General features: G+C 49.2%; 1 protein-coding gene across 1 annotated transcript; it reads left to right on the forward strand.

Annotated features, from left to right (window-relative positions):
- Window positions 1-1,213: 1,213 nt before the first annotated feature.
- LOC113491065 (alpha-2-macroglobulin-like protein 1) lies at window positions 1,214-25,272 on the forward strand. Its single transcript, XM_026867707.1, is given in 34 exon segments — window positions 1,214-1,272; window positions 2,046-2,229; window positions 3,354-3,516; window positions 4,031-4,083; window positions 6,098-6,118; window positions 6,611-6,770; window positions 7,198-7,282; window positions 9,115-9,226; window positions 10,237-10,351; window positions 10,736-10,845; window positions 11,372-11,539; window positions 12,488-12,593; window positions 12,933-13,078; window positions 13,353-13,502; window positions 13,744-13,896; window positions 14,859-14,943; window positions 15,747-15,861; window positions 16,515-16,740; window positions 16,871-16,997; window positions 17,582-17,703; window positions 18,209-18,263; window positions 18,884-18,967; window positions 20,034-20,210; window positions 20,343-20,424; window positions 21,226-21,382; window positions 21,620-21,694; window positions 22,077-22,239; window positions 22,651-22,865; window positions 23,004-23,219; window positions 23,332-23,456; window positions 23,781-23,871; window positions 24,617-24,685; window positions 24,996-25,098; window positions 25,232-25,272. Coding segments are annotated over 34 exon segments (4,113 nt in total).
- Window positions 25,273-27,947: the final 2,675 nt, after the last annotated feature.

The raw sequence follows: 27,947 nt of genomic DNA on the forward strand, positions 1-27,947 counted from the left end.
GTGTGTGGTGTGGAAAAAAAGGAGAGAGGGGATTTGTATCTGCCTGCTCTGTCTGTGTGGTGGGGACGTTAAAAAAAAAAAGCCCCAAACCCTAATTTCCTTGTTATGTATCAATCCTTCCTAAATAAAAGGAAAATTAGGCTCTACGTGTCTAAGAGCTCAGTTTGGTACTGGAAGATAAATTAGTGGTGCATTTTGATATGAAACGGCCATTTACACTAAAATAGAACAACTACCTTATTTTAAGAATAAGTAGTTTCAAGAACCAGATTTCCTTTTCAGTGATGGTAAGATACTCAAGGCAAAGTTCAGTATAATCTGTAGACTGTAAAATTAGCACATGGAAAGAAGCTCCCAAACTGGATAATGTGTGTCCCCGTCACCTGGAGCTAGAGCCACAGTCTCTTGGTAGCTAGAGAAAAACCCCGCAGGACCTGCCTGACTGATCAACCCTCATTTTCACCAGCGGGTACGTGTGTAAGTTGACCCTAACTGGACTGCAGAGGACTGTGCGATACTGCTGGAGGGAACTGCAGCTGATAGATTTCCTCTTCAAACCGAAATACCTGTAGGGCAGAGCTAAGGGGAAGGCTGCAGCTCTGCCTGCTCTCCGTGCTCTCCTCCTGCGTGAGGCAGCGCTCCGCGAAGGAGCAGAGCACTATGCATATATACTTATTCTATACAAAGCCTGATCTCCAGTTCAAGACTGAGACCTTCCTCAGGAGCTACAAACTCAGAAAGCTTGAGGACAGCATGACCATGTGAGTTCACTGCAAGCTCCATCTGAGCGCACATGTCAAGGGGTTGTGGGACAATCCCGCTGGAGGCAAAACAATGGGATTGGGGCTGCAACTGGCACAAGGAGCAGGGTCAGTGCAGTGAACAGGAAACAGACTGGTTCTTAGCAAAATAAAAAGTAAATTTGTCTGAATGATGCTGGGCCATCCAGAGGGGAGTAGGAGAGAGGCTGGAGTCCAAAAAGACTTGGATTGGCTGGGGAACATCCTGAATGGTACAACCCTGTGCCTGCAGCACTATAAACACAGGAATGAGGCAGAAGAAAGGAAACTTTGGGGCTTCTTGTCTGCTTCCTGGGAGAAACAGCAACAATAGCAGGTGGCTTGGAGACCTTAGAAGGAGAGAAGCTGCACCCTACTTTCTCTCCTGACTGGCTCTCCAGAGGAATCCACCTCTCTGGGGGTCTCCCATGAAAATGTGGACTCCCTTCCTCCTGAGCTGCCTGCTCTACACCCTGGGGATAGTGGCACAACCGTAAGTGCCATTTAAAAATATGGTGATTGATAGTTGTGATGCTGAGGGAGGGGTCAGGATAGCAGGGCTAGAGCATGGGACCCTGCGAGTCATCTCCTGGAAGGGATAAATATGGGGTGGTGCGCAGCATGCCACAAGCCTTCTTACGAACACAGGACCCTCCTGAAGGTGGAAACCTCTCCCATGGAGATCGGTGTAGTACAAGAACTGGGTGGGGACTGGTGGTGGGAACAAGGAGAGTGAGGAGCTGCGGTCTGAGGCAGCCTGAAGGGAAGGTGTAGGGTAAAGTGGAGGGCAAACGAAAAGAGTTGCAGGGCTGGGGATGATTAAGCAGGAATGAGGCTGCTGCCAAGGTAGTAGAGGAGCCGTCTCAAAGCAAGAAGGGTGAATCCTTTTCTGTGAGGGGCTGGACTGTTGTGTTTTCCATGTGTACGGGGAACACCTATGAATGGCTCCCTTGGCAGAAGCAGAGATGGACTCTACCATATATGTTTCTCTATGCTACTGTAGCATCCTCCAAAGCCATGTACACACCAGTGTGACCTAATGTCACCTGAAAGCATTTCTCTTGTATTTATCTGAAATTAACCATATACCTTCCATCACCCCTGTGAGAGGTTCACACTCCCATTGTTAATCTGTCCCTCCTACTCCAGCACAGCAGCACCTCTTGCCCCCAGAGAGGTGGTAAACCCTCTTGCTTCCTCAGAGTATTAGTGTCAAGAGCGGATGATACTGCTCCCAGAATCTGATGCCTTGTTTCCCCAATGCAGGAGGTACTTGATCATCGTTCCAGCTGCCCTGCCCTACCCGTCTTCCCAGAGGGTGTGCTTGGACCTCCGGGGGGTGGAGAAGCCTATTCGTGTGGCCTTAACTCTTGTGCATCCATCTGGCAACCTCAGCCTCTACCGCAAGGTCGTCCGGAACAACTGGATCTTTGAGTGCTCCAGATTTCAGGTCAGGACCATTCTTGGCAGGGAGCTCTAGCTGGCAGCTCCCAGCATGTTCTTTTGGCTCATGACTTCTCTCACCAGAGAAATAGAGAATAACAGGAGGAGAGAGGCATGGGAAGGAGTGAGTGTACAGTCAGGGAGAGTGTTTAGTTTGAGTCTGGTGTCTTTGCTCCCTGCCTTTGTCTGTCTGCATGATGCTGCTCCTGCTGGGTATCTCACAGTCCACCCTGGGGCACACCAAGGAAAGGCTGCCTAGCCTGGCACCAAAGGACTGGAGAGGATGGAGATGTTTGGAAGCACCCAAGTGGCAGCTGTACAGCTCATCCTCTCTGAGCAGGATGCACAGTCACAGGGTGCTGTCTGTGAATCGTGATGCAGAAAAAGCCAGACCTTTCCTTTCAGCTTCCCACCATGCCTGCTTCCCTCCAAACTTCTCTTTCAGGGCTGGAAAATGTGCTGGTGGACGAGGAAAGGCAGGTGAGGGAGCGCTCACAAGCTCAGCACAAGTCTTTCTGATCTGCCAAACTCATGAACTTTATTTTCTTGTTTTGCACTGATGAATGAATGGGATGTTAGGTGTTGGGATGGGCTGCCCAGGGAGGTGGTGGAGTCCCCATCCCTGGAGGGGTTCAAGAGTCGGGTCGACTTAGCGCTGAGGGATCTGGTGTAGTTGGGAACTGTCAGTGCTAGGTGAACAGTTGGACTGGATGATCTTCAAGGTCCTTTCCAACCTATTTGATTCTGTGATTCTGTTATTTCAGCCTCCATGACCAACTCTAGGACACAGAGTTCTCATCGACATAGATCTTTTCTTACCTTGGGTTGTCTTCTCCATCTCACTCCATGCAGGCTCCAACAGTGTCCCTGTGAAGGGGCAGACACAATTCTGTGCCAGAACAGGCTCCCTTTTCCTCTTGTCCAAGATTTCTCCCAAGTGCAAAGGCCTTGTCCCCTGTGTTTCCACAGACACAGCCCTCAGTCACTGGGCAGACACTCTGTGCTGGCCTTCAGAGTAAGATGGAGAAGGGGCTGGCCTCACAGTGCAGCAGGATCAAGGAGAAGAGCACTGGTGTCATCTTGTCCTCTCCTCCTGCCTGCTGACCTGGTGGCTCCTCTTTTGTGTCCTAGGTCCCCCAACCTGCAGGCAGCCAGGAGGTGGGCACCGTCCACCTGCGCATCTCCAACGGCCACTACTTCAGTGCAAACGAAGAGAAGCAAGTTCTGATCCACAGGGCTGGCACAGGCACCTTCATCCAGATGGATAAACCTGTCTATAACCCAGGACAGACAGGTGAGCACTGCATGGAGCACCCTGACAGTTCCCCTGCCTTGAATTTATTCCCAACTTCTCGTGAGTGGCACGCTGAGTGCTTTGTGCCGTGCAGACTCCATGGGGCTGGAGAGGGAAGCTGTCTGCTGCCTTCTGAAGTGAAGTATCCATGCACCATGTTTTGGGAGCAGGAGGGGACTGGAAGGGTCAGTCTCACATGCTCTAGGAGCAGACCTGAACACGGGTCTTCTCAGCCAGGGCCAGGTAGGACTGGTCTGCTCACACTGCAGACAAGGAAGTGTAAGGGTAACTCCGAGTGTAGCCCATGGGAAAGACCCTAAATTGTGGGGCTGGCTGCTGTGCTGCTGCCATGCATCTGGGGGAAAGAGGCAGTGAGCAGGGCTGAACGAGGTTAAGGGCTGCAGGTAAGGCTGTGTGTGGAGCTGTAATTTTGGGGTGAGACAAGTGCAGGGCAGGTCCATTCCTGGAAGCACTCCATCTCTATAACGTGCTCTTCTCCATTTTCTCCCTTCAGTGAAATTCCGGATCGTGACGTTGACCCAAGATTTTTCTCCTGTTAACAGCAAGGTAAAGCCCATCTGAGTGGAGGTGAGGAAGCCTCGGGGCTCCCTCTGACAGTTCTGCCTCCTCTGTCAGCCCCACAGTGCGGAGGCTGGGTCAGTCCCAGTTCCTGCAGCAACAGAGCGGCCAACACCAGCCCTCTACTACGCTGAATTGGAAGAGCAGTGCCCGTTTGCCAAGGGCTGTGCTGCCTCTCTTGCAGGATGGCTGCTGGCCAGTGGGAGGGTTGGCACTGCTGGTGGTATCTGGGAGCGTGCCCGCACTCCCAGCTAGGTGAATCAGTACAGGGCAACCTGGGAGCAGTGGGCACCTGCTCCCCGGCTGCTGGCCACGGGCACAGTTATGAGGCAAGTTGGGTACAGACTCAGCCAGACCCAAAGCTCCCCTCCCACAGCTCTGGAAAGCTCAGCAATTTGTGGAGTGTGTTGCACCTAAGGGTGCTGGCAGGAGCGTCTGAAGGAAGCTGGGATGCATCTGCAAATTTTCAAGAAAAATCAATTGATATAGGAAAGGATACGCATGAAGTGATCATAAAAAAAGAGAGAAAACAGCATAAGCAAATTATACTGACTTGCTGCTGGCAGCAGCTCATTCTCCCCATGTCAAGTGAGTGAGAAGTTGCCAGGGACTTGCATACGTGTTAGCCAGAAAACGGCAAGACTAGCATCTTTCTACATTAAGCAATTATACCTGCAGGCAGCAGCTACAGCTATTTCACACTCCTCTGTCCTCAAGCAACTTAGGGAGAGCCAACAGGAATACATGCCATGGCAGATAAATGCTGAAGGGCACACATGAGCAGAGAGTTGGATCAAATCCCTCCAGACTGAAATAAAGGGCGAGATCCTTCCAGCGTTGTTATTGCTGACATCAGTTCCTCTTTTTCGGGCTATTCGTAAGGGCCTAGGAGCACACATTCCTTTCTCCTCCCAGCGGAGAAGTCATAGCTCTTATATTAGATAATAGAGTAAACAATACATTTGCTTCCATGACTACAGTTGGTTCAGGAAGGTGTTTGACTGTAAATGTTTGATGTCTATGTGTGAGCATAAGTAAATTAACATAACTGTTAATAATGCTGTGATGAAAACTCAAAAGAGGACATGTTTAGCCAAAGCTATTATCAGGCTTGAGTACACCGCAGCATTAAAGTTATCATACAGAGTTTGTAAATTAGACGGGTTGGAGATACCATGGGTGCCATTCACCAGCATGTTTTGGTTTAGCTCTGACATTAGATTCAAGTTATGAAAATAGCTAACCTGTACTTTTTTTTCCCTGTTTCAGTGAAAACAGAGCTGCCTATGATAACTTGTATGAAAGCTTAGAATGATGAATAATGCAAATTACACGTGGCCTTCTGTTTACAGATCAGTTACTCTTCCGAGTGCCTCCTGCCTCCTTAGCCTTGTGCTCCCAAATCAGTGTGCTTCACCACCTCCTGGCTGATAGCTGCAGTGATACGAGAACAAATACAGAATTAATAGGCATAGAAGGGCTGAAGTATGTCCTTCTCTGTCCCTCCCTGTCACTGTCAGCTGCACTCAGCAGTAATTCATATCTCCAAGCCTCACCTCCTAGGCCAGGGATTTTACAGGAAAATATGGGGTGTATTCTTCCTATAGGTGATGTAGTTTTGCTAATTCTTGGGACTTATGTTACAAAACTAATGCCTTTTAATATTTGTGAACTTGAGATGATGGTATTTGTGAGTGTCTCTGCTTTTCTCCTTTTTTATATAGTAAATTTTAGCTTTCACAGTTGTAGAGTATCTGTCAAACTGTATCTTAAAAATTCAGGGATCAAAAAGCAAATCCAAAGAATAGCACAGATTTTTATGTTACATATTTTCATGACTATTTCAAAGCCATCCTCCTGCATTTAGTAGGATCAAGCTCCTTGTATTGTAACGTTTGGGACTGGAGGTGTCACAGTACACAGACTAGGCGGGTAAGATAAGTTTAAATGCAAATCGGTATGTCATCCCAGTTTCTGACATTGCTGTCTGTTTGCTTTGCAGTATGCCGTGGTGGAACTCCAGGTGGGTGTTTCAGACTCCCCAGGTGTTATGGGGAAAGGTATTTCAGTATGGATAATACCTAGGCTGTTGTCTTACTGAGTGAGGATTTCTTAGGGTCTGTGTGTACACATGGACGTGTATACTCTGCCTACATGCTTCTTGTCAACAGGCACCGACCTTCCAAAGAGTTCAGCTTCCATCTGTTTCTACATTCAGGAATGCCAGACAGGCCTTAGCTAACTCTTTTAATTCATCTTTATGTAAGACATGTCAGGACCTTTCATACCTTCTTTTTCAATGTCGGTACAGAGTAGAGTAACCCTGGATGGGCTGGGTTCTCCTCTGTCGATGCTCCAGCACTCAGGTCACTTCAGCACCGTCTGGGGAAAAAAACAGCAGGAACCCGTGAAAGCCTCTGAAATCTCTGGAAAGCCTTTGCGTCCAGTGGGCTCTGGGTAGAGAATAGCAGGTGTTGCTGATGACTGCCTCTTCTTTCCTTCCTTCGGACTGCAGGACCCAAGCCAAAACCGCATTGGCCAGTGGCTGGATGTGAGACCAAAACAGGGCATTGCAGATCTCTCTTTCCAACTAGCCGCTGAACTCTCTCTGGGGACTTACACCATCAGTGTGGTGAACCCAAAAGTGTCCAGTACTTTTAAGGTGGAGGAACGCGGTAAGATGGAGTATGGAGAACAAAGAATGGGATCAAAAAAATGGCTCGTTTCTCTCTGTGAAACAATATATAGGCAAATATTGTAAACTAAGATTGACTGTCTGAGAGCTAGGATTAATCTATAGGGTGGGTAGTATCAGAAATCAACACGAGGGAGATTGTAGTGGAGATTCCTGGAGAAGGTGTCTGCTAACAAGTAGGCTGGCACAGAACGAGAATACACTAAATACCTCTGTGAGACTGTATGTTGGGGGAAAAGGGGATTCTTTCTTTGTTTTCCCTGTTTTTAATTAGTCCTTGCTTTTACCTCATGAACCTATTCCCTCATGGGATTCCAACCTTACATGAACCCACTCTTCCCTTCTGTAATCCCATGTCTAGGTAGTCTGTTGCCTCTGATGGAGTGACTTTCTGGGTTTTATTCTAGTGTTGCAAAAGTTTGATGTTTTCTTCGAGGGACCAGCTCAGATTTATGCTTCAGATAAAACTTTCCCACTGCGTGTGTGTGGCAGGTAAGAAGGATGTTCAGGGGAAAGGAAAGAGCTCATCAAAACTGTGTCTCTCCTATATGTTTCCTGAATCCATCAAGGAGAAGTGGCTCAAGAAGGGCCAGACACAGTCATTCCTTTTGAAGAATCCCAACTAGTGCAAGAGTCAAACTGATGGGTTCTTCCCTGGGGAAGAGGTGCACAAACCACACTTGGGAGAGACCATCCAGCTGTAGGGACACTTGTCCTAGGCAAGTGATACCCTGCTCTGGAAGCTGTGTGTGTCCAGACTTAAAAGACCTTATGTAGGGAAAAGCACATCTCTAACATGGGACTGATCTGCTGAGGTAAAGGAGCAGGATCTGGTGTTTCTTTAGAAGGTTATGCTGTTTCTTCTCACATGCTGCTGAACTTACTACCTTCTTAGAAGCAGCAGGTGGGTCTCTCTAGTTATGTAGTCATTAGCAGAAAAACTGAGCAGATGAGGGTGTGAAGGAAGGCATGACCTCAGGTGATAGAAGCACAAAGGAGGAAGGAATATGATCCAGCAAGCACTTTGTAGACAGATAAAGGGGATGCGCTCATTCGTATTTGGAGCTGGGTTGTCCAGAGACTTTTGATGTCTCTTTGCAGCTGGTCTGACATAATTTCTCATTAATTGAGACTTTTAAAATTAGACCATATGAAGCTCTAATAGAAAACAGGACAGCACTCCACAACTCCAGGATGGGTCGTAGACGTCTTCCTGTTACTGACAGGGGCATTACTCCAAAGGGAAAGCCAGAGAGGAGTCAAAGCAGAGAAAGGCAGCAAGGCAGGCAGCTGAAATGTCTGCCCTCACAAGGGCACACGTCTGCTGTACCTTGCAAAATCAGCAGAGCAGGTCTGAAGATGGAAACGAGAGTCCAAATCATGAGATAAGTCCATAGTGAGGCAGGCATGAGGTCATTCTGTAGCTCTATTACCGCCATACCGTGCACTTGCTGTTGCTGTCTGCAGGGACGCAGGTTTCTGCTGCTTTCACACCTGAAAAAAATGATATTAAATGACTCGAGTGTGTCCAGAGAAGGGCAACGGAGCTGGGGCAGGGTCTGGAGCACAGGTCTGCTGGGGAGCAGCTGAGGGAACTGGGGGGGTTTAGTCTGGAGAAGAGGAGGCTGAGGGGAGACCTCATCGCCCTCTACAGCTCCCTGAAAGGAGGGTGCAGAGAGATGGGGATGAGTCTCTATAATGAAGTAACAAGCCATAGGACAAGGGGGAATGCCCTCAAGTTGCACCAGGGAAAGTTCAGACTAGATATTAGGAAGCATTTCTTTCCAGAACAGGCTGTTGGGCGTTGGAATGGGCTGCCCAGGGCAGGGGGGGGAGTCCCCATCCCTGGAGGGGTTGAAGAGTCGGGTTGACCCAGCACTGAGGGATCTGGTGGAGTTGGGAACTGTCAGTGTGAGGTTAATGTTTGGACTGGATGATCTTCAAGGTCTTTTCCAACCCAGATGATTCTGTGATCTGTGATTCTGAGCTCATATCTACACTGGGTGTTGCTCTGAGCTGCAAGGACACATGGGCTCAGGTCAGCTCTCTGTGTTAGCAACTCCAGGACATCAAGCATCCAGAAGTGGGAGAGCTTCAGAGAGTGCGGGTCCTTTCCCACCTATGCTTTGTTTCTGCCTCTGTTGGATGCAGGACTGTGCTCTTGCACTCCCCAAGTACACAACGTGCTATATTTTCATTTATGCCTGCCTGCTTACCAGCTGCATTACGACCTTCATCGGGAAGGCCACTTGTGTGGAGCAACATGCTCAGCAAAACACACACAGTGCCTCTGCTCGACAGCTCCTCTGGTGCTCTCCCTGCAGGTACAGCTACGGGAAAGCAGTGCAAGGGACCATGCGGGTGACTTTGTGCCAGAAGGCAAGGAGGCATCCTCCAAATGCCAGCAAGGACATCTGTAGGGAATACAGCGGGCCGGTGAGTAAAATCCTGGGAGATTTTGGAGTAATGAAGCAACATGACACAGGACTGAGTGTCAAGGGCTGAGTGAACAGAATGAACTGTTATGTAGGGAAGGTTTGTCAACCTCTGTAATGTAGACTGAGTAATTGGTTTTATTCAATTAATGCAATTATTGTTGCCCAGACCAACTGAGAAGCCTTTGCCTCCAAAAGTTCTTCTTTGTAACTTTGCTTATTAATGATAGAGACTAGAAAAGAGGAATTTCACAGAAGGATTTAGGTTTCTGAGAGAAGCATAACTGGCTAGAAATTGATGCAGTGTAAGAAACAACAATTAATAGAGCTTTCTCGGGTGCACAATTACCCTGTTAAGGTGAACCTGCCCTGGAGCTGCACAAGGACACTAGCATATGGTGAGATATGCTTAATTCCATAGCCAAATCACACAGTGGCTTTTATACTTAATTTTATATTTTTATATATTTATATATTGCATATTTTTATATTTTCCGTATTACATCTTCCTGTTCCTAACAACTTATTTCATAGCTGGGCTCTTTCTTCCCTTGTACATACAGGGTTGAAAACTTTTCATGCTTTATGATTTGTCATTATGACTTGTTATGGTAGTTGTAATCTTCTAGTTCTGGAAATGATTCGTTACTTTGAGTTTTCATTTGATTTTGCAGTTCTTCTAGCTAGATCTATTAAAATACTCATATATTTGCTTTGTGATCCAGCTGGTGCAATCTTCAGTTTTCTACTAAAACTGGAAAGTTGCCAACACTGAAACTTCAATAAAACTGTGACACGTGTTTTGTTTTATATTTCTAAAATATGAATTACATGTATTCATGAATATAAAATAGAAAATACATAACTTAAAATGTGAACCATATCTATCTATATACGAGTCAGCGTTATGACTTGTTGCAGTCAGTAGTTGTGACAGGATGACTAATACCTTGTACTTCTATAATTCCCTTCTCCCCAGCCCCAAATAACGTCTACCACTTCCCATTGCAGACCATGAGCAAGGGGTGCTTCACCCACTCCGTAAGCACGTCAGTCTTCAACCTGGCTCCCAGTGAGGAGGACAGCAAGCTCTCTGCAGAAGCCTCTCTCCTGGAGATGGGCACAGGTACCCAGGGGAGGCACAAGGACAAGAGGGACCATCCTGGGGGGTGAGGGTCAGGGTAGGCACACCTGCCCCTCTCTTCCACCTGGTGCTGGGACCATCACAGGACACGGAGAGTGGTCACGCCCAAGGGATTCACTGTGCCCACAGGCCATTACTCTGCCAGCAGTAGGTGGATGAGGTGTGGCTGGGAGCATGGTCCCTGAGGCCACAGAGGGGTTTGGAGACAGCTTAACTAATGAAGGAGCTGCCCCAGGAACAGCCTCCAAACCCCGAAGGGTGCTGGTGTTGGGAAGGAAAGGTGGGAATAACAAAGTGAGATTGAACGAGGGTGTGGTGGTCATCTCGATACTGATCCTGCTTCCCTTGGACTCTGTGTTCCAACAGGGGTTCAGATCAACACCTCCAGACAAATCCTCATCTCCAGGACAGCTCCAAGGGCAGTGTTTGAGACACCAAATGTATACTACATTCCCGGAGTACCCTACAGGGGGAAGGTGATTTTTTTTCCCTTACTTCTTCACTCCCCACTGGCTAGTAAATTTTGCTGACCCAAATAATTTTCTGTTCTTCCTGCTTTTCCAGGCTGTTTGTCTTAGTTTCTCACAGGCCTCGTTTCTCGTCTCTCACATCGAGTACTTTACCTTGCAGTGTGACACATTACTTGACAGTGCAGCTCCAGTTCTACATTTCAGTTTCCCTGATGTGTTTACACCTCCAGCTGAGAGCAATGAGTGATATCTCAGCAGGGATGCTGGGATGCAAGGATGTCTCAGCTGTTCGCTAGGATATGAGTTCCTCATGCTCTAGCCACACACACCTTTTGGAGCAGACATGTTTTAATTGCTTTCATCTTAAATTTAGAGATAAGGGAGTTTTCTAGGTCTGTCTTCTTGGGGCCAGGCTGAAGTTAAGGCCACCTACACCAGAGGCTTTATGTTTGTCAGAGGGAGGAAAGTTTTGGGTATGACACCGGAAGAAATATCTGACTTTGGCTTTTCTGTCTCACCGTGTTGTCACCAGATTAAGCTTCAGGATCACTATGGAAATGGTATGAAAAATAGAAAAGTTTACCTCATTATAAAGTTCATGAGGCGTCGGTTTATCAAAACATACATCACAGATGACAGCGGAATAGCATCGTTCAACCTGGACACAACTGCCTGGAACAGCTCATCAGTGTCTTTGGAGGTAAATCCCACCTCTGAATAGAGGAAAGTGAGAATCCTTGAGCTCTGCCAGTGCTCCCCACCCCTGCCCTGCAGGCCCCCTGCCAGCCCAGGACTGGGCTCCCCACAGAGTTCTGCCTGTGCAGAGCCAGCAGGAAGGCTCCAAGCACAGCCTTTCCCAAACCAAGCTGATGATATCCTAACAAAGCACTGAAGCATGAAGCTCCTGATTTCTGTGTGTCTCTGATCCCCTCTCAGGGAAGGTTCACGCTGGAGGATCTCACGCACGCACCTCAGAAAAATGACTTCAGTTACACAAACGCTTACCATTACCTGCAGCCCTTCCATGTCACCACCAAGAGCTTCCTGGACATACACCCACTCACAGGAACACTACCTTGTGGGCTGAAGCAGAATGTCCAGGTGACCTTCACGCTCAGTCGGGATGACCTGGGAGAAGACACCAGCCGTATAGGTTTTGCATATTATGTGAGTAAGGGTAGTGGAGGACCTGGGGGTAAAGGCTGCACTGATGGGACCAGACCCCAGTGAAATGCTGAGGGTGTAATTTAGGTCATCCCTGGAAGGGTGACAGGAAAAACCTGTTCTTGGAGAACTGGGTGAAGTCTACATCCAGTAGAACTCAGCCTGGCCACGGTGTGATCCTGTTATCAATGTCCCAGTCACCTCCATGGATGGGAGGAGGCTTCTACCTTTGCAGCCCATCGCCCCCTTAGCCTCTGCCAAGGCTGCAGCGGGAGGTGTCTTGTGCAGAGTCTGCTGTCAAACTGGTCTCTCTTTAAAGTTGTATCTCACATGTTAAAGCTTCTCTTCCCACACTGTCCTGTCTGCAAATCTGAAGGTGGTTGGGGTTGGATTGGACCCACAGCTTATTTCTGAGGTTGCTTAGGAGAGTAAGATTCACGTTGGTGAAGAGCAGCCTGCTCATCCTGAGTCCCTCCTCCCACAGGTCACTGGAAAGGCTGGAATTCTTGTCAGGGGACAGAGGAGTGTCCAGGTTGGGAAGCTGAACAGTAAGTATATGGCAGTTGGATAATGGGAAAAAGTTGCACCTAGTGGGTTTCTAGGTCAGACAGTGAGAGCTGCCAGAGTTTCTCCCAAATTCCCTGAATCTATAGGTCCTGGGCAGCCACTGAGCAGGACAGAGGGAGACAGGAATAAGTTGCATCACCTGGAAGAAGCTGTAAAGACAGAACAAGGGAAACAGTGATGGCAAGAGAGACTGGGAGGACATGTGGGAAGATGAAGCACATGGTCAGAGAAAGGAGGGAGAGGGCAGACAGAGCAGCAGCAGGAATTGTTTTGACATTGTGGGATTATAAAGCAGAAAAAAGGAAGGCAGAGGGAGATCTTGGTGCGGCTGTGATGAAAACACTTTGCCTTTCCTTCCTCAGTGTTGAAGGGCTCCTTCTTCATTCCCTTGACCTTCACTGCTGACTTCACCCCATCACCTTCCTTAGTGGTGTATGCCTTCTTCCCCAGTGGAGGGGTAACAGCTGACAGCATCCGTTTTGATGTTGCCTTGTGCTTTGAAAACCAGGTGAGACTCACTCCTAGGCTGGGGGAGTCAGCAAGCCTGAGGGAAAGAGACCCTCAGATCCTTCAAAAAGAGAACTGGGGAGAAGGGTGGAAGGGGGTGTCTGCAGCACAGTGCCCAGGGAGCAGAAAAGCTTCAGCAGTGACTTGTGTTCACAGCCGTGGCTGAGCAGGGAAGACTCCAGCTCATCTCCCTCCTGTCTGTGCCGCCTATCTGTCAGCCTCCTCACCCCTTTTTCTGTCTTTTCCATATTTCCTCTCCTTGTGTGCTGCTCAAGGTCAAGGTAGGATTCACCACTAAAGAAGCCCACCCAGGGTCAACAGTGCAGCTCCAGCTGCAGGCAGCCCCTGGATCTCTGTGTGCAGTACAAGCAGTGAATGAAAATATGTTCTCCATGAGACCGGAGAGTGAGCTGACAAGCCAAATGGTGAGTGTCTGTGCAACCAGGCAAAAAACCAGGAGTGATGGATCAACTAGGGGAGGCAGGCAGGGGCTGTGGCAAGGGGATCTGGAGGCTAATGCATGAGGAGACCTCTGTGTGGAGGAGATAGCAGAATCTGCCTAGAGAGATGGGCAGGAACAGATATGTATACTAGGGGATGGTGGAGCGAAGCATTTGGAGGTATCTGCTCCTTGCCCAGTTCTTCCCTGCCTGTGAGTTTCCCTAGGTCTACGGTTTGTTCCCTGCTGCCTACCGACATGGCTACCCTGCCCAAGTAGAAGAGCATTCCGATCACTGTGTTCAGCCCCAGTCCACGTCATCTCTGCTACGAGGGAGGCCACAGCATTCCTTTCAGCCTGACATCTTTAACCTTTTCTGGGTAATCACCTCGTAACTTTTCCCAAAGCTGTTGAAGTTATGAGCATCTTTCTCTCCAGGCAGCCCGAGAGGGCCTTGCCTTCTCCAGTCAGGTCCTGCTGGTCTGTCCTGACCTAGCTGTGCTATCTCAAGAGATGTACAATCACATTATGAGTGTGAACCCCTGTATTCCCCTCTACACATGCAGAAAGCAAGATGATGAGATCCTGGACCAGTAAACCCCAGCTTTTGGGGCTGGGGAATGAGGTCCTGGGCTGTGTACTCTTTGTCTACAGTGTTAATGACCCCAGGCATTAGACCACAGACTATTGACATGGCTTAGTCTGCGCCCTGCACTGCTTTGGGCTGTTCCCAGGCAGATCTCCTGTTGTCTTTAAGACAGATCTCATCTAGGACAGACTACCCTTAAGCTTCATGGATGTAAGACAGTCAGTGCCATTTGGCCTTGGACCTGGGGATCAGACCCTGTACTCTTATTTAGCAATAGAGACACATCCTCGGAGGCTCTTTCACAGCATAGGGACATCTTTTGTGCTTGTGGACAGGCCCATGTCACAGCCCCAGGGGCTGAATGTGTGCTCCCCATCACACCTCTGTATGACTTCAGAGGGCAGATTTCACCCAGCTATTCCCTCCAACATGCATGAGGGGATGGGGCAGGACACTAACACCTCTCCTCTGTGCCCTCGCCACTGGAAATGCATTGAGAGGAGCAGGACATCCCAGTGTCCCCCTGAAGAGAGGTGGGGGTTTAGTGACCTCCTGAGAAAAAAGGGACTGGGGAGGCTGTGCCATGCCTCCCTCAGCACTGTGTCTGCTTGGGGCCAGTGTTGTTCTGGGCTGCCTGGGGACTGGGCTGTCCTGGCCCTGGTGGCTTGCTGAGTAATTTTGAAGAGCAGTGGCCACTATTCCCCACTCACAGATGCTTTTCTGCCTCCCCTGCCCTCCTTCTTTTCCTAACAGAACATGGGGCTGAAAATCTTCTCAAACCTTGTAATCAAGAAGTCGTCTCAGTGCTTTCATCGGGCAGATAGGAAGCTGACCATGGGTGAGCTGCACTTTCAGCCTACCTGGGACATGAGGTCACCCAGATGAGAGAGCCCTCTGATCTCTGGGGTTTACTGGAGGTGGATATTGACACTCTGAGGAGTAATGGGTGCTGCTGCCACAGCCTACAGCCCAGCAGCCTCAGCAGGAATGACCCAGTCCCTATAAAAAGGGCTCTGAAGAATGTCACGACTTGGCTATTCCCTGACATTAAAGGATGGCATTCCTTTTCCTGGCACAAACAGACCCAAGCGTGGGCCAGGATCTGTTTTCCAGTGACTACCCCACAGGCTGTGCTGGGACCTGGCTTCAGTCCCCACCTGTGGCTGCAGGGACAGTCACTTCCTTCCTCTCTGTCTCAGTTTGCACTAGATAATCATACTAAGCTGGCTTCATGCCTGCTAATATTTAAATCATTCCTTGCAGGAGACTAAGAGTTTTCTACAGACAAGCACGCAGTATTGTTATTCACAGAATTACAGAAGTGCTGGTTAAAATGTCTCTCTGAAGGTCCCTAATCTCTTTAGCACCAACTCTGGGTCAGGTCAGCAAGGGTCTTTAACCTTGTCTTGGAAAACTTGCAGCCACTGTAACTCACTGCAAGATGGTTCTTATGTTACCATTCTTTTCCCTTCCTGTTTTCCCTCTTCTGACAAATCAACCCACCCCCTTGTTTTTCCTCTGCCAGTCTGTTCCCACATCTTTCTTACTGCTTGCTTTGCCTCTTGCCCCAGTGCTGAGCTGTCTATATTTGGCAGAGTTCACCTCTCCTACTCTGGTGGGACTCCTTATTCTTTCTTTCAGGGGGGCCTTCTCCAGAAGACCAAAGAATCACTAAGGAACAACTCCAATTTACCACCCAAAGGAGACTTCACCACTATTTCCCTGAAACTTGGATCTGGAATCTGTTCTCAGTTGGGTAAGTGATGCCAGATTTTACAAATGGACCGAAGGATGAACTCTCTGTTATTGGGTCTTAGCTGATTTGCATTTGTGCAAAAGTCCAGCCATAGGTGTAAAGAGAGGTCTGCGTGTGAATTTTGTGGCTCTTCCCTGCATTTATCGTGTGTCAGACTCAATAACTAGTAGACTTTGAGGTGCAGAACTTAAGTCTACACAGGTTTAGATAAGAGCAATGCACTTCAAGACCAAACCACCAAGTATCCTCTTCACACATTGGGGTACATTCTACTAACTACTCAATCTGGTGGGTGCACCTGCTAAATTTGTAGTCCTTGTTGCCACAGTACTTAGATTAAGCCTGATGGTGCTGCTGCTTTCCAGAACATCATGTTGTTGACCGAGTGTACAGAGCTGGAATGCTCGGGCAGTGTCTTGCTCAGGAGAAGGGTACAAAGCCATTGCTGGTGGCGTTTAGGCAGGGTTTATGGCTCTAGGGAACAAACTGCTGGGAGCTGCCTTGCCGTGAGCCACTGTAAGAGAAGCCTTTGGTAATATATCAGAGGCTGAACTGAGCAAGAGAACCTGCATAACCTCCCTCACGCAGGGCCATGAGCCCTCCTCACTGCAGCGGAGTGGGATGTATTCATGCAAGTGCTCTCTTCCTCTCAGCTCCAACGGCAGCAGGAGTGTCCTGGTCACAGCTCCTGCTGCTGCCACAGAGTGGAAAGTCAAGATGTTCTGCTTGTCTGGGAGGGGATTTGGCCTTGCTCCATCCACAAGCCTCAGGACAGTCCAGCCCTTCTTTGTGGATGCGACACTGCCTCATTCTGTCATTCGAGGAGAGACCTTTGTGCTGAAAGCTTCTGTCTTCAGCTACCTGCAGCAGTGCGTACAGGTGTGTGCCTGTGCCACGGGTAACACTGCGGGGGACAGACCTACCATGCCCTCCAGTTTTAGAGTGCATCATGCCAAAGCCATCTCTCCTGAGTTTGCCAGTCACTTGCCTGCATCTGTCATTCCCCCAGATCCACGTGGCCTTGGTTAAATCCTCAGACTTCCAGGTGGAACCATGCCGGACCTGCAGGGACAAGGAGTGTCTGTGTGCGGAGGAGTCCAAGACCTTCACGTGGAATCTGACAGCAGTCCAGCTGGGTACAGAAGCAAAATTGGGAGTGGTGATGGGGAGCCCTAAAGTGAGAGGGAGTGGGAGGTCTAGAGAAGCTGGCAGAGCCTTGTCTCCTCTGGATCCCGAAGTTTGTTTTCAGTGGTTCAAACATGTGATCCATCGTGTCTGCTTTCTTTCTCTCTTCTTAGACAGGTTCATCAGAGAGGGCAGGAACAGAATGGGTGGCGTGGAGAACTCTTGGAGAGATGGCTGTGGGACCAGCTTGGGAGGAAGGGGCTGCATGGATGTGGGTGGGAGAACCTCGTGTTGCTGGTGCTGGGCTCCATATGCGATGGGAAGGGAACACTGGGTCCGAGGGGCTGTTGGATTTTCCATTGATACAGTCATATTTAGTGCAATGAAGCCACTGTTGGTGAGACACTACTTAGTTCCCTCATGCTTACGGTGTCTGAACAAGCCATCGGTACTTGCTGGCTCACCTTTACCGTCCAAACCACTGATCCTATAAAGATCAGCCACCCGAAGCATCTCAGACAACTATCAGTTAAAGCAAGTTGACTCCATTTGGCCACAAGTTAAATAAATAGGCTCTGTTCAATTTATTTGCTAGGGACTCTGAATATCACAGTGAGGATAGAGGTACTGGACACCACGTCACGGTGTGGAGGCAGGAAGCCCTTGCCAGCTACCATGAGGCGGAGGCATACGCTGGTCAAACACTTGCTGGTCCAGGTCAGTATGAGAGCAGGCTTACTTCTCTCTCTGAGTATTTCTGCCCCTGGGGGAAGGGAGGCTGAGCTGGGATAAATGTTTTTCTCTCATAATTTTTTGGCCAGTGTTAGCATACCAAGGCTGTGGCTCAGTTTGCTTTGTCCCCCCCCAGGACCTAGCCAAGCCTATTCCCTTCTTGGGCTATTCTTTCTTAAGCTGCATTCATACAGCATGTCTCTGTTTCTCCCTGTACCTTTCCCTGCTCAGTTACCCATTGTACATGAGCTTTTGTATATGCTCACTGACCAGAGAGCCCCATTCCTCAGGCTTGCTCTTGCTCTCTTGAGCAGTGAGGCAGGCAGCTTCAACGCAGACCTGCCAAAGGTGAGGAGGAAGGAGCCCCTGACAGCCTTGGGGCCAACCACTGAAATCAGACCTGAACTTGCTCTGAAATTTTGCTGCTGTTTGGGAATGTTGTGTGTATTCTTGTTTCTCTTGTCCCATGTTCACGTTCCTGCCCTGGCAGCCAGAAGGCGTGTTAGTGGAGAAGTCTTACAGCTCCCTTCTGTGCCCGAGAGGAGGTATGTGGACAGTCTGAGTGGGTTCTGCAGCCTGAAATAACTAGACCTGAGAGTAGGACTGAACTGTGGGAGGTCAGATGAAAGAATAGTTTCAAATGTTTTTTCACATAGGAAATTTCACTTCATATTAGACCGGAAAGAACAAATAATATTACTTCCACATGTGCTGACCTACTGAATTTGCCACTGAATATAGGTAGCAAAATCCTGCTTCATAGTCTCCTTGCCACACTGCAGCCCCTGGGCGTTCCTGTGGCTTGATTGTCACCAGTGAGAGCTGCTCCAACCCTCCCCCCTGTCCCTCCAACACTGCAAGTCTCTTCAACACATCCCCCTGCAGAGTGATGACCAGCCGTGATTCTTGTGAAACTTGTGAAATGTAGTGAATTGAGCTGTGAAGCTCGGTGAGCTCTCAGCCTGGCCAGCAGCTCTCGTGTCTCTTCTAACCTGAAAGGTTTCCAGGCGATGGAGCTTGGTGTGATGGCTGGGACAGACTGTAGGGAGCAGTCCGTGTGAGTGGGGTGTAGGCAATGTCCCGTTTATCTGGGCCAGTCTTGTCGCTCTGGTTAGATGCAGTTGGCTTGATTTCTCATGCTACACCTCCATCCTCTCATTATCAGGAAACACGGCTGAAGAACCTGTGTCCCTTCGCCTCCCTGACAACGTAGTAAAGCGATCTGCCAGTGCTTCCATTTCCATCTCAGGTAAATTATTTCTATTGTGGGCTCACTGACTGTTGTTACAGATGAGCAAGGCTTAACTTGGTGGGGGTTTCAGAGGATCCATCTGACATGAAACTGCTCAAAAGAGAGGATTCCGTGTTTCTATTCTCTGCAAGGTTTGCCAACACCAGGCTTTCAGATTTTTGGATTAGCACTTAGGCTTTCATGGGAAAAGTACTCTGCAGAGGAGAATAATTCTTATTTTTCTAGCTAGTACTTTGGAGCAGAGACTCTAGGCCATTATTTTTACTGGGATTTTGGGACCCTGGCTAATTCTGTGTAGCTACAATTAGCAAAACTCATAACCATCTTGTGTCCCTGTTAAGCTTTGCCACTCCAACAGAAGCTCCTGGAGAAAAGATATCCTTCTCAGCATTACTAGGTTGCAAAAGAACACTTTGGAGAGGCTACTGGGACCATACATACCTACCATTCAAAACACTCTTTGCACTGGGCTCATTTGCCCCAGTGCCAGAATTGGTATGAAGCCAGGCCTGGCATAAGTAACCATGGATATTATGCAACAGAGTCCCAGTGGAGGAGACTGAATACAAGGCTTTTCTGGCTGGCTGGAGGACATATGGACACCTTTACACCATCTGTCTAGCACCCCTGCTGTCTTACTGACATTTTGATGCCTGACACATGGCCAGGTAGAACAGGCCTGGCTAAAGACCAAAAACATCTCAAGTTTTCCTTAAGTGCTTTTGTATTTGTCAGTCTGTGTGACACACACTGAGCAACTGCAGCTCTGCTCACAGCTTTTTACAAACGGTACTTGTTATGGTTAGAGCCCTTCAGACCGCAAAAGCTGGTAAGGTGAAGTTCCTCAGGGACTCCGTAGTTCAGTCACCCTGCATCACGATGCCAGGCTGGGAAGAGGCAAAGCAGTCACCACTCTCCATCCTGCACTCTTGCTTGCTCTTCTTTCCTCCTCTCTCCAGTGTTTTCCTCCTGCGCTGAGATAAAGCACTATTATCCGCTGCCTGTCTGAGAAGCACCTCAAATCCTATTCATGCTTGCTTTGTTTCTTTCTTCACGTGGGTAGGTGACCTCATGGCAGTGGCACTGCAGAACCTGGACCGCCTGGTGCAGATGCCCCACGGCTGTGGGGAGCAGAACATGGTGCTGTTTGCCCCCATTGTCTATGTGCTGCAGTACCTGGAGAAGACGAGGCAGCTGACCCCTGAGATCAAGGAGAGGGCAACAGGACTCCTGCGCAACGGCAAGTACAACAGACCCACCCTGCCCCTCCCCTGTGTTCAACCTACCAATAGTTCTTGCCCTTGCACTCATTCTGTCAGTGTTGGCCCCTCTGTGTTACTATAATGATTAATCACTGTTTTCATCTCTCCAGGGTACCAGATGCAGCTGCTTTATAGGCACAGAGATGGGTCCTACAGTGTCTTTGGGCAGCAGGATGGGGAAGGGAACACTTGGTAAGAGCTGCAAATATCCCTCACTCCTGATTTTTCCTATTTGGGCCAGAGAAGCTAATGTGCCTGGGAAAGATGATAGGATGTGTGTTTCTTCTTTTGGATGGAGACCCCAGAAGCTCTCTCTCAGGGAGGCAGATCGAGGGACTTGAGACATTTGAAAAAGCAGTGAGGCAGGGCAGCAGATTTTCTAGAAAAGTGAAACAATGAAGATGTGGTACTGGGGGGGGGCAGGAGGTCCCATTTTGTCTCTGTGGCCCTGCTATTGCCCCACAGACAACACCAGGTACTGCTGGTGGTGTCCCAGCAGCCAAGAGGGGTACATGCTGACAGGAGGTAGATCAGGCAAGAGCAATAAAAAAATCGTCTTCCCAGGGTGGATGTTGCTTGGGAGAGTTTGAAAGAGCTGCATTGGGCCAGCTTGACCCTGTGGTGTCTGAGTTGGGAGAAATGAAGAAAGGAAGGGAGAAAGAAAAGGGGGAATGAAGGATTTTTTTTAGGTATCTGGGGGAGATGAAGTGCACTGGGTAAAAGTAGAAGGGATAAGAAGTTTTTCACCTGTGAAATGACTGGGTAAAACAGTAGTACATGAGTAGTACTGTTGTGGAGCCAGGCTGAGGGAGAGGAGTCACTTGGGTCCTGTGGACCATTTCCACTTTTAGCTTGCCTTTCTGTATGAAAATGACTCTTTTTTGGCACCCTGATATGTCAGTGTTAACTCCAGGGAGAAACACCAGGAGGCCTTCAGTTTTCTCTTTGCCTTTTTTGTGTCTCTCTTTCTCTCACAACTCATCCTCTTCCTAGGCTGACAGCTTTTGTAGTCAAGAGTTTCAGCCAAGCGAGAAAATACATCTATGTAGATGACAAGAACATCCAGGATGCCCTACGCTGGCTAGAGCAAAACCAGCTTCCCAGTGGCTGCTTTGCCACCAAAGGGAGCAACTTTCACTCCTCCCTAAAGGTAAGTGAGGGCCAAGCCAGGAACACAGCTGGGAATGGCTGGACAGATGATGTGACAGCAGAAGATCGTGGGATCCCAGAGGATCCTGGAAAGTCACCCCTGCAACCCATGCAACCAGCCTTAAAGAGAGCAGAGTATGGGGCGGGGAACATGAAAAGAATGCTTTTCCTTCTGGGGAGTCACTGCCTGCACCCTCCAAACGCCAGCTAGAGAGTGAAAGGTGCATTCCCTTGGCAGGGCAGCGTGGACGATGACATCTCGCTGGGGGCGTACGTTGCGGCAGCGCTGCTGGAGCTGGGTCAGCCGCTGAAGGTGAGCACACTACGTTCTGGCTCCCTCCAGCCCTCCTGTATGCTCCCACCCCTGGGCACTGCTGTGGCGATAAAATGCTGGTATTCTCCAGGCCAGGAATGTATAGCGAGCTGCTGACAGGGAGCCAAAGTTTGGCTAAACTCTGAGGTCATTCCTGAAAAGAGACAGTGTGGTAAAACTGTCATGGTGCAACAGTGTTTGGTGGCTATGGCTCCCAGTGCACACTGGGGCTGCACGGCATGGTTCCTCAACACAGTGTGCAATTTAACGGGTTTCTCTGGAGCTACATCAGGAAGACACAGTCCGGCTCCATGGAATGAAATTCCCTGCCCCCTGTTTTGCCCCTGTCAGAGTCTGGCACGTGTCTCTTCTCCCCACACAGGGCAAACTGGTGCAAACTACCCTCCGCTGCCTGCAGCAGGTGGTTCACAACATCACTAACATCTACACAGAAGCCGTGCTGGCCTATGCCTTTGCTCTGGCTGGGGACTATGAGACGACCCAGGAGCTGCTGTACAAACTGGAGGAACAGGCCATCAAATCAGGTGCTGACTGCTGTTTGGGGTAATGCTTCTTGTTCACCTGCTGGGTTCTGGAGTGATGTATGCCCAGCTAGAGTGGTGAAAAATGGCTTATGTATTTGTACATATTCCTTGTATTTGTGCAGTGACTGCACTGTGTGACTGAAAATACAGTAAGTTATTTCACAAGCTGTGAGGGTGACATCAGAAAGGGTTTCCTCAGCCTGGAGGCTTTCAAGATCCTCTTGAGGGAGGAGGTAGGAATCTGTGAGGTAATAGCAGATGAAGCCCTGGAGAATAAACTGAAGAAAACGATCTTGACCTGAGTATAGAGAATGAGCTGAAGGAGCCCTGAAAGCACTCTGGGTTTTGTTTTCTGTGAACCCCCAATTACATCTTCTCCAGATAACTTACGTCCCCCTTCTCCTTCTGCAGGAGGACAGATCCACTGGAGCCCCAAGCCAAGCTCTCTGGCTTCCACAGACATCTGGCCTGATACTCAGTCAGTGGACATAGAGCTGACAGCCTACGTGCTCCTGGCGTACCTCTCCAAGCCACGGGTGCATGCAGGTGACATGACAACCGCAGCTGGTATTGTGGCCTGGCTGACCCGGCAGCAGAATGCCTACGGGGGATTTGCCTCTACCCAGGTAACAAGCGGCTCCCTGTGGATTGATCTACTTTTGTACCCGATGCTGGCGGGGCAAATCCTCTTGAGGTCTTCCTGCTCCAAGTCAGCTTCATTAGAGCTGATGCTTTCAGAGGGGTGTCTGTCTCTCCCTTTCTAGGACACAGTTGTTGCCTTGCAAGCTTTAGCAAAATACGCAGCAAGGACATTCAGCCCATCAGGCCAGGTGCTGGTGAGGGTGAAGTCCCAGAGGGGCTTCGGGAAGACTGTCCAAGTCCACCGCCAGAAGCGGCTGCTGGTGCAGCAGGCAGCACTGACAGAGCTCCCGGGGCAGCTCCTGGTGCAGGTCCATGGCAGCACCTGTGTCTTCACTCAGGTGAGGTGGTGGGATGAGCCTGGGAGAGAGGGGAGGTGGAGGACTCTGCCTCTTCCCCCTGCATGAGATGATGCCTGAGCTGTCTTTTCGCCTCCTGGCCCTCACCCTGCAGACAGTGCTGAGGTACCATGAGCCTCCCCCACGGGCTGCTGTAACCTTCACTCTGCGTGTCAACACAGAGCTGACCAACTGTAGCCAGGCCAACACCCGTGTCCTCACCGTCCGCATCCTTGTCAGGTGACCCCAAGGGTTGTTCCCTCCTCCAGCGAGACCGACTGTTTTTGGGGGACAACATCTGGGAAAGCCTCAGGGCTGCGGTGGAGGGACCCGGCCCTTGGGGCAGACAGGACAGAGGGTGAATTTAGTAGGTGGAAGGGGTGGGGGGAAGGAAGGTGCTGGATGCCTCTTGTGACAGGGAGCAGGGACTGCTGTGTCCCCAGTCCCAGGTGGGCTGCCTGGCTCAGGGTCCTGCACACAGGGTAGGTGGTGGAGGTAAGAAGGGCTGGGAGGGCACTATTCTCACAGAATCAGACCCTCTGACTGTTTTTTCTTCTTCTTCAGCTACATCGGGAGCAGAGTCACGTCCAACATGGTGATTGTGGAAGTCTCCCTGCTGTCTGGATTTGTCCTGGCTCCCAGGTCCAGGATATTGGTAAGGACTTTGGAATTTTAAAAAAAGCAGCTGTGGTGAATGGGTCCCACCTGCTTGGTCCTGTTGTGAACTGTTAATTTCAGGCCTTGAGGTAACTAAATTAGCAGGGGTCCTTTGCTGTTGTAATTGAACCAAAACCTCTTATTTCCATACAGGGCCCACAAGGGTTGGCTACAGATCAGAGGTGGCTCAGCTTCTCCCACTAACACTATTCTGTCTTGGGCCAGGAATAAAATGTGCTGCAGGGTGTGCTCAACACCAAGACTTGTTTGCCAGCAATTCTAAGACAAGATTTCTTAGAGAGACTCTAGTTCTAGCCAAAAAGACACTTTTTTTTTTCAATTAAGCCATAAAAAGATTAATTATTTGCACAACCCCCAGGCAGTTCTTTAAAAGCAGTCTAGAAGTCAGTGAAATGGTATAAAAAGAATCTTTACTGATGCCTGCACCTCTTTGCTGACCAATGCATCAGTCCTACGTATTATCCACACAGCCTTTTGTCCTCAGAGTGGGAGATTCCTCTACCTGAGCAGGGACAGCATAGTTCATCCCCGAGATGCTCACAAGGGATGTCCAGGAGGGACTACCAAGGATACAACCACTAAAACACTTATGTGTGAGAAAGACACTTCCACAGAGAGTCCAGCTCCACACCATCCCTTCAATACAACAGTGGATCCTTCAGGTCAGGAAGCTCTAAGTAAAGAGCTTACAAATTTCCTTGTGTTATTGTTTCCTATCCCAGCTGGAGCGCAGAACCGTTGTTAAGAAAATAGAAGTGAAAATGGATGTGGTCTACATATATCTGGAGAAGGTAAGTGGAACAAAAGCATTGGGTTTGACACAGCAAGAGCAAAAAGCCAGAGAAGGAGCTGTTTGAGAAGCCCAAGGCTGGGCTAAGCGTGGGGAAAGATCACTGGTAGAACTGTGGGCAGAGGAAACTTGCCCAGTTTCATTGCTGTTGGGTTAGTGTTTGCTATTCCTCACACAGACTCCATTTCTAAAATCCAGAATCTCTAATGGATTAGAGAGATTTAGTGCATGAAAACATTCAGGCTAGGGAAGATGAAGATGTAATGAGTTCTTTCTCCCCTTCCTTGCTAATTTTTTCCCACTTCCACAAGCTCAATGATGAATCTCAGACTTTCATTCTGCAAATTGAACAAGTAATTCAGATTAAGAACCTGAAACCAGCCAGCATCAAAGTCTACGATTACTACCAGCCAGGTGGGTTGCAGATTCCCTCCTACTCTGGGGTTGGGAGGTGGGTTCCTAGTTCTCTGGCTGGGAAAAGGTGTCATACACTCTTCTTCTTGTGTGTGCATTTGTGTGTAATCAACTTCCTCATTTCCTTTTGCAGAGGAGCGAGCCTTGGCTGACTACAGTGCTGTCTGTAGTTGAGGTAGGCAGCAAGTCCCTGAGCGATACAAACAGTGGCATCATGAAATGATGGGTCTTGTGTGGGAGAGAGAAAATGTAAGCAGTCAAAGATGGGAAGGAGGATGGTAATCAGTGGGAAGCATATACCCAGCTAGAAAGAGGAAGTGGCAGTTATCTGTGGCTAGGTGTGTGGAGCTAGGATGGGGGCTCTTTTGAAGCCAAGAAGGCAGCTGGAAAGCTCTGGTGGAAGGCAGAGACAGGGACAGCATCTCTCAAAATGAGTGAGGAAGGGTGGGCTAAGCATCACGTAGAGCGAGTATGCAGAGCTATAGCAGCCTGTGCTAAGGGCCCTCAGACTTGGACACAGATCCATTTCCTCCACCCGCCTCTATATTCATTGCAGTGTAGGAAAGTGGGATTCAGGGAGCCAAAGGGGCAAGCTGAAGCTGGGAAGATGCATTATTTTTTTCTTGTGGGGTGATGTACTCGGCTGCCAGAAGGTGCATAGCTTGTTAGTAGTAGCCTGAATCCATGACAGGTCTGGAGAATTCCCTTCTGAAAGGGTAAGACAGAATCTTGACATGGTACTTGCTGCATCCTGACATCATCCCACAGAAAGAGTGATGCCTAGGGACCTACTTAGAGAGCCACCCCCACTACTAGCCAAGACAAGGCACCTTCCACGGCCTGATGAGAACCATGGAGGGACTGGATCATGCCCACCTTGTTTGTCTTACCTTCTGCCCCCACAATTGCACATGGTTCCTCAGAAAGAGGTGGAGGAGCTCCCAAAGTTGTGGCAAAGGAAAGGAGAAGAACTGCCATACCATGACTCCTTCCTTTGCTCAATATTTCAGGTTAGGCACTGAATGGAAGGAAGTGCCCCAGCTAGGACACAGCCCGCATTAAAGTTGCGCCCATGTGGTTCTGCACCTGAGTGGATGGACTGAGGGATCACAACAGTCCAGCAGCTGTGCCTGCACTGTGAGGGCCTGGGCTGGGGCTGGGGGTGGTGGTGACACATATCTGGTACACACCTGGGAAGAAGAATTAAAGTCAACATGAGCCCTGACCTTGACATCTTTGTGCCAGTTGTTGATGAATGACAGGCTTAGCATATGAAGATACCATGTTTGCCATTGCCAATGTACAAACCTTCCAGCTCCTTTATTGCTCCCTCCTCATGCTTTCCATGGTTTCTCCTAATACTTCCTGCAACTGGACTCAGGCAGCTTTGGAGTACAAGATGCAACTGAACATGCTGTGACAGCTGTATCTCCTGTGCCCTTCCTGCAAGCTCTGGTTCCATCAGCTCTTATCTGAAGCTGTCTCCAGACAGTAATGCAGGGCGTTGCGTCTCTAGCCCCTCACTCTGCCTCGGCAGTACAACCTTGCAAACTGCTCTTGATAAAGGTCTCTAAATGCAATTGTTGGCCAAAGAAACTCTTGAACATATCCCAGCCCTCCCTTGCCTTCACCTCCAGCTTGTATGATGGTCGCCTCCCCTAGGTAACAACTCTGCCTTGGCGCATGCTCTACCTCCTCCTGTGCAAGTCTGCTACTGGAGGGACAGAGTATTGCATGTGTACATGTACATGCACACGCAGAGGTAAAGAAGTTATTTTTTCCCAGGTGCTCACTAATGCAGTTTTCCTGGTTTGAGAGAAAAACAGTAAACTTGAATAATCACTCAATCAGACAGTTCTAGTCTCCTGACTTTTAATAAGATGCCAGGCACAGTCTAAGCCTTTCAGAAACTAACTTCTTGACAGGCAATTTCAAGTATTTTCTCTTAGCTTCTTGTCTCCATGTGGTGGCTGTTAGCAAGGGTGACAAGGGACTGACGGACAGAGACTGCAGAGGATGGGTCTGTCCATGTTCCTGTGAAGACAACAAAAGACAAAAAAAAATCCATGTTCCCAAGGTACTAAAACTAACCACTGGGTACTCAGGGGTTTTTTTGCACCTCATGACCTAATGGGACTGCCAAGCCATCAAGGACAGGGCTCTCTCTGACTCTACCCATCCAAAGCCTAGGGCAGAATCTCCACTAAGAGTGTGGGGCTCTTGGCAGGCGTCCCAGGGCAGGGCTGTGTGCCTCCCATGGGTGATTTATGGAGCAGGTCTTTTTCTTCATCTTGTGGGCTGTGGGCAAGGAAGCATGCAGATGCAAACAAAGTTTAGAACAGGATCAACCACTGGTCGAGTTCAAGCTTAGCCTTTGTCCAGCCTGGAAAGAGGACAGGTAGGTGCCTGTCCCCTAGCATGGATCAGAAGCCAGGCTGAGACTGTGAGAGGCCCTGAGGTAAAGGTGAACATGGCATGTTGCATGCTCAGGGCTGGAGGGGTGTGGAACTGCAGGGAAAGTGCCAGGAAAAGGAACTGTGTTCACTTGAGGAACGTATATTTGATGCAAAATGCCCAAACTGGTGGTAGGACTCAGGACAGGCAGCCCTTGTTTACTGTAACATACCTCCAACTCTGTCACGAACTGGGCACCTAAAGCTTCCACTTGAGTTTTCCCTTTTCCTCATTTTAACCACTGGGATGCAGGAACTCAGCATTGCTAATCACTTCCTACCCTGAGAGTGCAGTCTGTCCAGTTTATTGACCAAGGGCCCTTGCCTGCATCTCCCTCCCTCTCCATACTCTTCAGGACCATGCCTGCGATGACAAAAGACATTTTGGGCCTCACC

This window comes from Athene cunicularia, assembly GCF_003259725.1.
Source record: "Athene cunicularia isolate RWA chromosome 1 unlocalized genomic scaffold, athCun1 chr1_part2, whole genome shotgun sequence".
NCBI lineage: Eukaryota > Metazoa > Chordata > Aves > Strigiformes > Strigidae > Athene > Athene cunicularia.